Source organism: Phacochoerus africanus, chromosome 6 (assembly GCF_016906955.1).
Source record: "Phacochoerus africanus isolate WHEZ1 chromosome 6, ROS_Pafr_v1, whole genome shotgun sequence".
NCBI classification, from domain to species: domain Eukaryota; kingdom Metazoa; phylum Chordata; class Mammalia; order Artiodactyla; family Suidae; genus Phacochoerus; species Phacochoerus africanus.
The window spans coordinates 107,094,711-107,106,731 of NC_062549.1; the positions used below are offsets into that span (position 1 = coordinate 107,094,711).

Genomic DNA, 12,021 nt, shown 5'->3' on the forward strand with positions numbered 1-12,021 from the left:
GCTGCCCAGTCTTGGGAGAGCTGAAGTGCTTGGGCTGCGGGAAGACCCTGTAGCCCAGAGACGGAGAATGCATTCAGATTGTGTGATTTTGACAGCTTAGTTTCACATAGATCATGTGACATCTGGGCAAGTAATCCAATTCCTTTGTGCCTGTGTTTCCTTAATCGGATTATTTCGAGGGATAAATGATACACTATACTTTGTAATGGCCTTAGCCCAGTGCCTGGAATAGTTTGTAAGTACTGCTTAAATAATTTGGAGCCCCTGGGCTTTGGAGTCCATTAAGTTCTAGCCTGACTTTTTTCTCTCCTTTAACTCTGCCTCCCACAAAGTTAAGCCAATCTTGTTTTACCTTTTACCTCAATGTGGGTTATTCATAAATCTGACTTATTCTCTCTTCTCCCCAAATCCACATCCACAAACTCAATTTTTATTTCTATTGACATTTCTTATCCCCATTCTTTCCCATATTGTTATCCAACTAGCCCCAAACTGTCATTTTTCCCTCTTGCCTGCTTCCAGTCCTACTCCCCCACTTAGTCTTTCATGATTATTCTTCCTTTTTGTCCTGATTCTCCCTCCAAGTTTATTACCACCTGCATGGACTACTGGTAAAGCCTTCTAGTTACGCTTTCAGTGGGTCATTGATCGTCCTGTTGCAGGCTCACCCTGTTCCAGTCTGTCCCATGTATTGGTACCAGATTGGTCAAAGCTGTTTCTTTGTCCCTTGTTTTGATTCATTTTTATTTTTTATTTTATTTTATTGTCTTTTTAGGGCCACACCCACAGCATATGGAAGTTCCCAGGCTAGGGGTTGAATCAGAGCTGCAGCTGCCAGCCTACACCACAGCCACAGTAATGCAGGATCTGAGCTGTGTCTGCAACCTACACCTCAGCTCACGGCAACGCCAGATCCTTAACCCACTGAGCAAGGCCAGAGATCAAACCCACGTCCTCATGGATACTAGTTGGGTTCATTAACCACTGAACCACGACAGAAACTCCTGATTCATTTTAAAATTTTATATACTACTGAAGGAGATTTTTAAGAACTGGGAAAAATTCATCAGAAAGGGGCATTTACGGAGTTCCCATTGTGGCTCAGTGGTTAACAAATCCGACTAGGAACCATGAGGTTGTGGGTTCGATCCCTGGCCTTGCTCAGTAGGTTAAGGATCCGGCCTTGCCATGAGCTGTGGTGTAGGTCGCAGATGTGGCTCAGGTCCCATGTTTCTGTGGTTGTGGTGTAGGCTGGTAGCTATAGCTCCGATTTGACCCCTAGCCTGGGAACCTCCATATGCCGTGGGAGTGGCCCTAGAAAAGGTAAAGAGACCAAAAAAAAAAAAAAGAAAGAAAGAGGAAGGGGCATTTATTTATTTTTTTAAATTAAGAATCATTTTCCCAAAGCATTGTCCACCCCACTTATTTTTGGTTGTACCACTGCATGCAGAAATACCTGGGCCAGGAATCGAACTGCACCATGGCAGTGACATCCTTAACCCACCGAGTCACTGGGAAGCTCCCCACAGCATTGCTTCGATTGCCATTCTCTTATAATCATTCAGTGGAGCTTTTGAAGGTAATTGGATATATTCATTATCTTGATTGTGGGGATGATTTCATGAGGATGTATACGGGCTGGGGAGCCATCAACCCTACACTTTGAAGTGTATAGTTTATTATGTGCCAATGCTCCTCAATAAAGTTGTTTTTAAACAAACAGTGGTTTTCCATTCCTATTAAATAAAGCCTGACTTTTCAGCCTGGTATTCAACTTTTCCCAGAGTCTGGCTCCAACTGCCCTTTCTAACTTTATGGATCAAGAGCCTCCTCCACATAACCAGTTCTCCAGTCAGGCTGAGCCACTCACTAAGCTACCCTCCTCCGAGTGTTCTCTGTGTTTCCTATTTTTCTCAGGCTCTACAGGCATCTTCAAGACCCAGCTCAAATGTCACCTCATGAAGATTATCTAGGTAACCCCAGTAAGAAGTGATCTTTGCCTTCTCATAATTTTTTTTTCTCACCCCAACCCTGACTGCCTTCTCATAATTTTATTTGCCCCATGTCTATGGTCATATCACAAATGGTCTTACATTATAGTTTTTTGTGTATTTACCTTCCGTACTAGAATAAAGGATCCTTGAATGGGGAGAATTTATCCTTCACTTTCGGAGCCCCCCTCCTCCCCATTCTCTTGCATGTATGCAGATCTTATAAGTATTCATTAAATGAATAAATGGGTGAAAACAGAGTGAACAATCAAATGAATGATTCAGCTTTGATTGTACTTTGAATAGAAGTCAACCTTACCAAGAATTCCAACTCTGTGGAGAAAAAAAAAAAAGGTACATTACTTCCGTTGCAAGTTATCAATTGACATTTGCCTCTTGAGGATTGGTGTTTCTGAAACCAAATTGCCTGTGTGCTGGGTGGGACGCGGGCTAGGAAGCTCCCCGTGGGGACCGAAGAACACGATGAGGTCTCAGAATGCTGTGGTGGCTAGAAGCCAGCTGGAAGATGGGTAGGGGACTTTTTGCTGTGGGTGATGTGAGAACATGAACAAAGCAAACAGGCTTTGTTAGAGGTGCTTATAAGCCTCTTCTGTGTCCATTTCTAAAAGGAGGAACATTTTTTTTCTGGAAATAAAGGAGGCATTTTTTTCCTGGACATTGGGGGTGCATTGCAGCCCTTTGGGCGGGGGGGCGGAGGTACTCTGTGCTTCAGCAATGGAACCATTCCTTTCACAGTGACAGCCCCGCTGCTTGGGCAGCAGCATTCAGGGAAGGACTCTGTGCCAGGACCCTGGACCTCTCCATAGGGAAGGCCCATCTGCTCCTGGCATAGTGAAGGTGCCCAGCCAGAGAAAGCAAGAGACCTGAGTAACCGATGGAGTGAATAACCAAGTCAGAGTGGATCTCTCACGAATGCCTAACCACAACAGTTATTTGTCACAGCATAGCTATTTTAGGTAGGCTCAAAACCATGTGAAGCCCTGTGGGTTATACAAATGTATAGAAGGCACTCTCATTGCCTTTGATAAGCTTAAAACTACAGGGAGGGGGTGGGCATTTTAAGTGCTTCCTTTTGAATAAATTCCTCTTTTCAGTAAATGTATGGGAGACAAGAAACGTGAAAAAATTAAAACGTCTGTAGCAGAATATAAGGATTTATACTGAAAGAATTCATACTAAAAGGAGGTCATGGTGAGATAGAGTTAGGGGCTGGGTTTTTGAAGAAAAGAGTAACTAATTAGTCTTTATGGTTTTATTTTCATCTTGATGAAAATTAGGAGTAATTGTGAGAGTAGCCAAAGAAGTGGCAATAGAATGACCAGGTCGATGGGTGATGTTGTGTAGGTGGGCTGGGGACACTTGATGAGGAGGGGCAATGGGACAAGCTAAGAAGTCTGGACTGGTCCCCATCAATGACCAGTAAGGCCTTTAGTTGTTCAGCATTAAAGTGGAGTCTTAAGAACATTTATCCAGCCTTAGTGACCAGGAGATATAAGAGCGGAAGATAGGAAGATGACCAAGAGCTTACTGCTGCAGGAATCCAGATGTGAGATGGGGATAGTGGTTAACATGGGAACAGAAAAGACAGATTGAATCTGAAAGACACCGAAGAGAAGGGACCAAGAGACCTTTTAAACCAAGAGGATGCTTACAAAGAACAGCGTGTTGCACAGAAAATACGCAAAGCCCATGTCACGTCAACGACCTTGGGATGTAGGGGAAGGCAGGAGTAGTGAAACTGAAGCAAAGTGGGTAAGTGGCTTTCTGAGGGTAAAAAACGCCTCTCCCAGGAGAAGGGTGTTCTGAGAAAGCTGAGTGTCTTCCCTATTGACAGGTTTATTTCGTTCTAATAACCTCCCCTCCCAACCCCGCCTTCCAACAGTGTCTTTGGTTAAAGTGCTTTTGTCATTTAACGCCCAACCTTCGTGACACTAATGTTTCCCCTTACACTGGCACACTCCCCTCTCCTTGGAACAGGTGACAGTGTCTTCGGCGCTCCTCCCTGTTGTCATCTTCCTCCTGAACAAACACGGGGGCCAGATGAGGCAACAGTGAGACGTTCCTTCCTCACGCCTCCTCAGGTACTGCGGGGTCACTTTCCACTAGAACTCAGCCTTGATGGCGCTGATAAAGTGTTTCTGAGCCTTTTGCTGCACGGAATTGTTGTGTTCCTGTAGGGCTTCTGCCAGACTGGTTTAAATGTTTCATCGTAAATGCTTCACTGCTTTGAGGTATTTGCCAGTCTTTGCTGAATGACTTGTTTCCCTTCCCCAGCTCTGATCTTCCCACAAGATATAAGTGAGTCAACAGAATCTTCAGTTATGCTCCTATTGTCCTCCAATGTCGGTAGACGTGTGAAAAATTAGGTCGTAGCTCAGATTTATTAAAAATAAAACAAGTGTTTTGTTTTTTCCTTCAGTTTGTTTTTTGCTTGCTTGAGTGGTCTGCTCAGGAAATGGCCTTTCAGCTAAGTGGGTTTTTGAGGTTTGGTTATTTCACGATGTTTCTGTATCTTTTAGTTTTACAGTGGAGCAGAATCCTAAGCATGGCTGCTTGCTTTTAAAGATCTGCAGTTCTGCGAAGACACTGTTTTCAGATCCTTCTGTATCATATCTAAGCGAGTTTTTCTTTCTTATCTCATATCTATCTCCATCTTGTCCCTCCCTAAGAAGAAAACAAAAAGAGAAATTGTTCTGCAATATGGACTTGCGGAAAATAGATTTAAATTTTATTTTACTCACCATCTTTTTGTTTATTCCTTAGTAAAGTTCTGATTCTGATGGAAGTAAAGATTTTCTAAGGTGACAGAGAGATTATGAAACTGTATGTCTCTTACTTGTCCAAATATAGAAAATCACTCTCCTTTTAAGGTTTTACTTGGCTACTTTGCAAATGTGTAAGTTAGCTTGGAATCTTTTAATTTTTATCAGTAATTAAGTCTATACCTTAATTCTGAGATGCTTTATTTGGTTAAGGATGGTTTTCACCACGTTTTGCTTGTTCACTGTTGTATACACAGCCTCAAACCTAGTGCTTAGCATTCAGTAAGTATTCAATAAATTTGCTGAGCAAATGAATACATTTTTTCTAATTAGAAAATAATCTCAAAGGAAGAGTTTTAAAAACCATCCATAATCCCAGCGCATATGAAACTGATTCTTTTCTGCAACTTTTAGTCTTCATTTAATCATGTACGTACTTTCACATGGTTTTAGTTGTTGTGAACTTGAAATTTTGTCTCTTAAAATTTTTTCCCATATTTCATGTTTTTAAAAAGCCACATTAGGAGATTCCATTGTGGCTCAGCAGGTTACAAACCTGACTAGTATCCACGAGGATGCTGGTAAGATCCCCGGCCTCACTCAGTGGGTTAAGTATCCAGCGTTGCCATGAGCTGTGGCGTAGGTCGCAGATATGTATCAGATCATGAGTTGCTGTGACTGTGGCACAGGCTGGCAGCTGTGGCTCCTAGCCTGGGAATTTCCATATGCCTCAAGTGTAGCCCTAAAAAGAAAAAAGAAAAAAGAAAAAAAAAAGCCACATTAAATATTGCATTATTTAGAGCAGCAGGGAATTTTCCTTTAAAGCTAGTTAGGGATAATTTGAGAAATACTATCCTGCTCTCAACAACTGTTGAAGAATTATGGTTCATTTTATTTTATTTATTTATTTTTACAGCTGCACACACAGCATATGAAAGTTCCTGGGCTAGAGGTTGAATGGGAGCTGTAGCTGCAGCCTACGCCATAGCCCCAACAACACTGGATCTGAGCCACATCTGTGGCCTACAACACAGCTTGCAGTAAAGTTGGATCCTTAACCCACCGAGAGAAGCCAGGGGTAGACTGCAATTTCACAGGACAATGTTGGGTTCTTAACCCCCTGCACCACAACAGGAACTCCTATAGTTCATTTGATTTATTATGGAGATCAGGATTGAAATTCTTCATTGGCTTCACATTGCTGGTAAGCAAGATACCTCAGTGGCCTCTCCCTCCCGGTTGTAAGGCTCAGTGAAGAAAATGCAGCCCAAGAGTGTTCAGAATCATGTCCTGAAAGAAGTTTAAAAAATGTTGCAAGACAGAGGAGTTCCCGTCATGAGTCGGTGGATATGAATCTGACAGGTTCGATCCCTGGCCTTGCTCAGTGGATTAAGGATCCAGTGTTGCTGTGAACTGTGGTGTAGGTCACAGACATGGCTAGGATCCGGCATTGCTGTGGCTGTGGTGTAAGCCAGTGGCTGTAGCTCTGATTCGACCCCTAGCCTAGGACCCTCCAGGTGCGGCACCCCCCCAAAAAAGACAAATGTTGCAAAACAGAAAGGATTGCTAATATCAAATAGAGGAATTTCTTTTGGAGTTCCCGTTGTGGCTCAGTGATTAACAAATCTGACTAGGAACCATGAGGTTGCGGGTTTGATCCCTGGCCTTGTTCAGTGGGTTAAAGATCCGGCATTGCTGTGGCTGTGGTGTAGGCCAGTGGCTGCAGCTCCGATTCAACCCCTAGCCTGGGAACCTCCATATGCCGTGGGTGCGGCCCTAGAAAAAAGACAAAAAAAAAAAAATAGAGGAAGTTCTAACAGTGTATTTCCAAATTTTCTTCATGATTATTTCCAACTAGTTTTGTTAACATATTATTAGTTGAATTTCTGTCCTCAAACAGATATGTTATGCTGATTTTTGTTTTGTTCTGTTACCAAATGAGATACTCTTGGGTAGGTCTGTACCCATTGAGGAGAGAATTTATGCAAGCTGAGCCGTGGAAGCTTTTTCTAGAACAGAAAGGCCCCATTAGGGGCCAAATGCCACATGCACAGCGTGGCTTCCTGAAACAGTGGCCTTCCCGCATTGGCTGCAGAGTACACGTGTCTTCTCTAGAGATAGTTGTTCAGGCTTTCAGCCTTAAAAGTTGCTCTGTTCCCGGCAGTGTGGTTGATTTTTACTCTTTTTCCTCTTCCTTCATATTTTACTAGCATGACATTCAGGGGATTTTTTTTTTCCCGCCTTTTAGGGCCACACTCGCAGCATATGGAGGTTCCCAGGCTAGGGGTTGAATCGGAGCTGCAACTGCCGGCCTACACCACAGCCACAGCAGCGCCCAAACTGTGCCATGTCTGCAACGTAAACAGCTCATGGCCACGCCAGATCCTTAACCCACTGAGCGAGGCCAGGGATCAAACCCGGAACCTCATGGTTCCTAGTCGGAATTATTTCTACTGTGCCACACAGGAACTCCACATTCACGGGTTTTGTGCCACCTTCCCAGTCACAGGCTCCTTCTGGGGGCCACTGTGCTCCTGGATCCTCTACAGACCAGTGCCCTCGGTCTTTATACCCAGAACCCAAAGAAGCTCAAGAAGTCCTGGAGGGCTGGGGTGGGTTCTGAACTCAACGGCACTTCCCTTACTGGACGTGAGCACTTCCCCAGCCCTGGGAGAGACGTGGACTGTCAGAAGCAGCTGACTTTGCTTCACACAAAGGAGAGTTTGAGATCTCTACGGCAGACTTAAACTTTCTGAAGAAAACGGCCTTCTCTAATGCAGAGAAGTTTGCTAGGACCACACTGACAAAAAACTTCTGAGAAGACTCCAGGGTCTGTCTCCCGTCTGAGGTTAAATGAACCTTATAGAGTTCATCTGGGCCTTAAGGAATCAGAAGCATCAAAGGGTCTTTGTGCTCATTGGGGAACTAGGCAGAGACCATCCATCCGTGGGGACCTGTAATTCTGCCTTTTCTCTAGGAAGCAAGAAAAACGATGACTTTGGCTTCAGGGCAATGGAGGAGAATAGACTCGGAGCTATGTTCTTTCTGCTTGGCCTCCTGTGTATTACAAACCTGACTTGTAATCAGGTTCTTCTCTTGGGAAGGAAGGCGCTAGGGCCCAGGAGTGAGGTGCTGGCTTTGTTGTGTGACCACAGAGGGCTGGTTACGCACTAATTTCCTCTGGGGCTTGTGATGAAGTCAGTAAACCACAGCCTTCAACATGCTCTGCTCAGGCAGCAACGGTGGCTTCTCAGTGCTGTCTCGGCCATGACACACATTTGACATGCCCTCCTTTAAACCGCTCAGAGACGGTCTCTCTTGCCCTGCAGCATGGACCAAAGAGAAGTCCTACAGAAGTTCCTGGATGAGGCCCAAAACAAGAAAAATAACAAAAAGGAGTTTGCCAATGAATTTCTGGTAAGTCCTATATGTGACCCGGTCGGGCTAGTGACATAGATGTTTAACTGCCTGCAATGGTCCAATTCTTTTAGACCAAATTGCTCTTGCAATCAAGTGCATATCAGACCTTTTGGGGAAGAAGGCATCCTAAAAGTGTGACTTCTCTAAGTGGCGTGTGTGTCCTTCGGGTGTCCTCTACCATGCCTGATAGCTTAGCTTTCTTAGCAAAACATAGTTTGGAATATTTTGTGTGCTAGTTCTTGGAGGTTGACTGGGAATCCTCCAAAAGACCTGCATCATTCCAGGGGTACAAACCTAATATTCATTGAACATCTGGAGTTCCCAGGTATCTGAGTTCTAGGTTTATGTTTCAAAGGACTCATTTTCATGCATATCAAGAGGAACCAGAGCAAGGTTCCCTTTTCATGGAGCATTACCCTTTTGGCCTCCTGTGGGGTTCCATTTGGATGACAGAGGCTTTTGAAGAGCACCAAAAGTACTTTCTGCCACGTTTATTTTTTCTCGTGTCTTTGGGCAATAACAGGGTTTCCTTAACCTCCTTTTGCTGGCTGGGGTAGGACAGGGAACAGAGAAAAGTGAGGGACATGGAGAGAAACATAAGCACAAGGGAGCCTGGGATCACCTGGGTTTGATTACCCAGGGGAACACGGCATCTCCTGCAGGGGAACTGGTTATTGACGCAGTGGCAGCTGAGCAGGCCTCATTCATTCTATGAGCCAGCTCATCCAGGGACACAGGATATCTGAGGGTACCTACCATGCATTTTGGAATACTTCCAGCTGATGATTCGAAGCTGTAGGAACTTCAAACTGTACCTTTTCAGCTGTGAAGAAATGGGAAAAATAAGAGAGTTTAAGTGTAAAATCTGAGATTAAATCATGATTCTGTCCTCAAGCAAATGATCAACTATTTGAAATGTGCCTTGATCTCACCCGGTCTCTATTTTCTAACTTCCGCAGTGGGGATAAGTCAGGCCCTGCCTCTCTGCACAGGATTATTGTGATGTCTCAATATCCATAACAATAATGCTTAAATGTGGCCGTTCATTCAGTAACACTTAATGAGCACCTGCTGTGTACCAAGTTCAGTTCTAGGCACTGAGGATATGGTAGTGAACAAAACAAAAACCTTTGCCCCCGTGGAGTTAACATTTCGCAGATAGATGTGAAACCACTTTGTACATGTTCTCGAGTGATTAGGTTCTTATCACTGAGTTATTGCCTATTATGATAGAAACCACTGTGTCAGCTCAATTTGGATTATATTGTGGTATCATGAAAAATTGCACTCTAACTGCCGCTGGCCAGGCATCTGAGTCTCTTTGAGTAGAGTTAGCAGGGATGGAGGGAAGACAGAAATCCTGGCTTCTATGTCTGTTAGACATGTATCTGCTCCTGGACTATAACTGGACTATAGCTGGAGCCAGATTCATCCAATGCAGAGAGGTGAATGGTGAGCTGAGGGGGCAGTGGCAGCTTCTGTTTTATTTTGGTTGTGTTTTTGAAAATAATATAGACAAAAAAAGAAAATAGAAAAGAAAAGAAAAGAATGCAGACTACATTCCTAATATTTTACCTTTTCTCAGCTCAGTTATTATAACCTCTCACCAAATTCTAGCAGCTACCTCACCTCCTGTTTTCTCTGCCTCTTGCCTTGCCCCACCTTCAGTCAATTTTCCCTTCAACACCCAAGTGATCTTTTAAGACTACAGATCTGGTTATTTGGTTTTTTTTCCCTGCTCAAAAACTTTTGACAGTTTGCATTTTTTTCCCAGCTGTTTGAAATTGTGAACTGTAACACATTTAGAAAAGTCCACACAACATGTTTAAGTATAATCATAATGCAACCACTACTCAGGTCAAGGAATAGAACCCTGTCAAACCCCAGAAGACCCGTTTAAAAAAAAACCCTTCCCCATCTGGTCCCTCACCCCACCCTGTCCTGCCCAGGCCAAGGAATAACCACTAAATTGACTTCTATATTAATCACTTCCTTACTCTTCTAGCTTCTGAGTTTAAGGACTTTGTTTTTGGGTGGTGATTAAGTGGAACCTCACTGTTCACTGACTCATGTCCTCCAGTGGAAAAACAGAGCCTTTCCCTCCCTCAGCCCCACCTAAAGGTTTAGCTGAGATACCAGAGAGTGGCTTTGATGGGGTGCTGGGTGTGAATGGGGCCAGGCTGCTTGCTTGGACAAGGTAAATAACTGCCCTTAAATTGGAAGGCTTTCCACTAGGTCACGTCCCACATTCCATCTTCAGCTCTTCACATGTTCTTCCAGGATGTGCTGTTTCTGAGATCTGGGAGCTGATTCTGTGACATAGGCCTACAGAGGGCTGCCTCTGTGGGAATTATCAAAAGTCCTCTCCACTTCCAGGTAGATGCTCTGTGCACCCTGGCCCCCCAACCCGCTGGGTCCCTAGTTTTGATTTCTGTCCCCACTTCCCTCTTGTGCAGAGCGCATAGCCCTGCTATGACAGCTAGAGCCAATATCATACTGTTTCCGTTTTTCCCCATGCCAAGTTTAAACTCAATAATCCTTCTGTAGTTGAAACTGCCACTGACCCCTCCTGTAAGGTTTTCACGCATTCACTCTAATATTTATTGAGTGCTCACTGTGTGCAAAGCATCATGCTAGATGCTGGTTCTGCAATGCAATGCTCCAGGCTTTGGCGGAGCTTATCTTCTAGGACAATAGAGGATGCCTTAGAGATGCAGATGTTAAACATTAACTACTCTATTAAATATTTATATAACTGTGATAGTCCTGGTGGGGTGTCAAGGAAGCATCACATTTATTGTCTTATTTATTACTCATATAAAAAACCAAACAAACTCGGAGTTCCCATTGTGGCTTAGCAGTAACGAAACTGACTCATATCCATGAGGTTGTGAGTTCCATCCCTGGCCTCGCTCAGTGGGTTAAGGATCTGGTGCTGCCGTGAGCTGTGGTATAGGTCTGTAGGTGGTAGACGTGGCTTGATCCTGAGTTGCTGTGGCTGTGGCATCAATGGTAGCTGCAGCTCTGATTTGACCCCTAGCTTGGGAACCTCCATATGCAGCCCTAAAAAGACAAAAAAAAAAAAAAAAAAAATCCAAGCAAACCTTATGAGCTTGTTCTAATCTCTGACTTCCAGATAAGAAAACCAAGACTCTAAGAAGTTAAATAATTGGCCCAAGCACACTCAGCTCTTTAGCCATAGACATGAAATTTAACCTGGATCTGCCATTTCAGAGCCTGTTGAATGAATTCTTATACAATAGTGCCATGCTTCAACCAATAACTTGAGTCCCTCAAAGGCCCTAGCCTGATGGTAAGTCTCTAGTTCTATAGCATAGTTTCTATACAGCAGACATAGCAGTATGCAGGAAGTTCCCGTTGTGGCACAGTGGAAATGAATCAGGCTAGCATCCATGAGGATGCGGGTTCCATCTCTGGCCTCGCTCAGTGGGTTAAGGATCTGGTGTTGCTGTGAGCTGTGGTGTAGGTCACAGATGCGGCTCAGATCTCAAGTTGCTGTGGCTGTGGTGTAGGCCTACAGCTGTAGCTCTGATTCAACCCCTAGCCTGGGAACCTCCATATGCCACAGGTGCAGTCCTAAAAAGAAAAAGAAAAGACAAAAAAAAAAAATAGCAGTATGCAACCACACTCTAGAAAATTCCTTAAAGGTACTTAAAGAAAAGGCCCTTATTGTTGTTATTTTTATAAAAAAAATCATTGCAAGTTAAAAGAAAATAAGTTCATCATAGTACCAAGACCCCAACAAATACTATTTTGGGGGTTGTAGAAATTCTAGTTCTTGTCCTTTTATAGGATGCCTTTTATAT

At 43.8% G+C, this 12,021-nt stretch overlaps 1 protein-coding gene across 3 annotated transcripts in view; it reads left to right on the forward strand.

Annotated features, from left to right (window-relative positions):
• Positions 1-7,940: 7,940 nt before the first annotated feature.
• The window catches only part of PTPN22 (protein tyrosine phosphatase non-receptor type 22), a 65,172-nt gene continuing 61,091 nt past the window's right edge, over positions 7,941-12,021 (forward strand). Inside the window, exon 1 of one of the 3 annotated variants that reach the window (XM_047784971.1) lies at positions 7,941-8,191. In XM_047784971.1, the coding sequence (XP_047640927.1) occupies positions 8,105-8,191 (87 nt within the window). In that variant the 5' untranslated portion in view covers positions 7,941-8,104. Of the gene's footprint in view, positions 8,192-11,368; positions 11,508-12,021 lie in introns of those variants that run through there. The other 2 variants (XM_047784972.1, XM_047784973.1) reach the window with 2 other exon arrangements.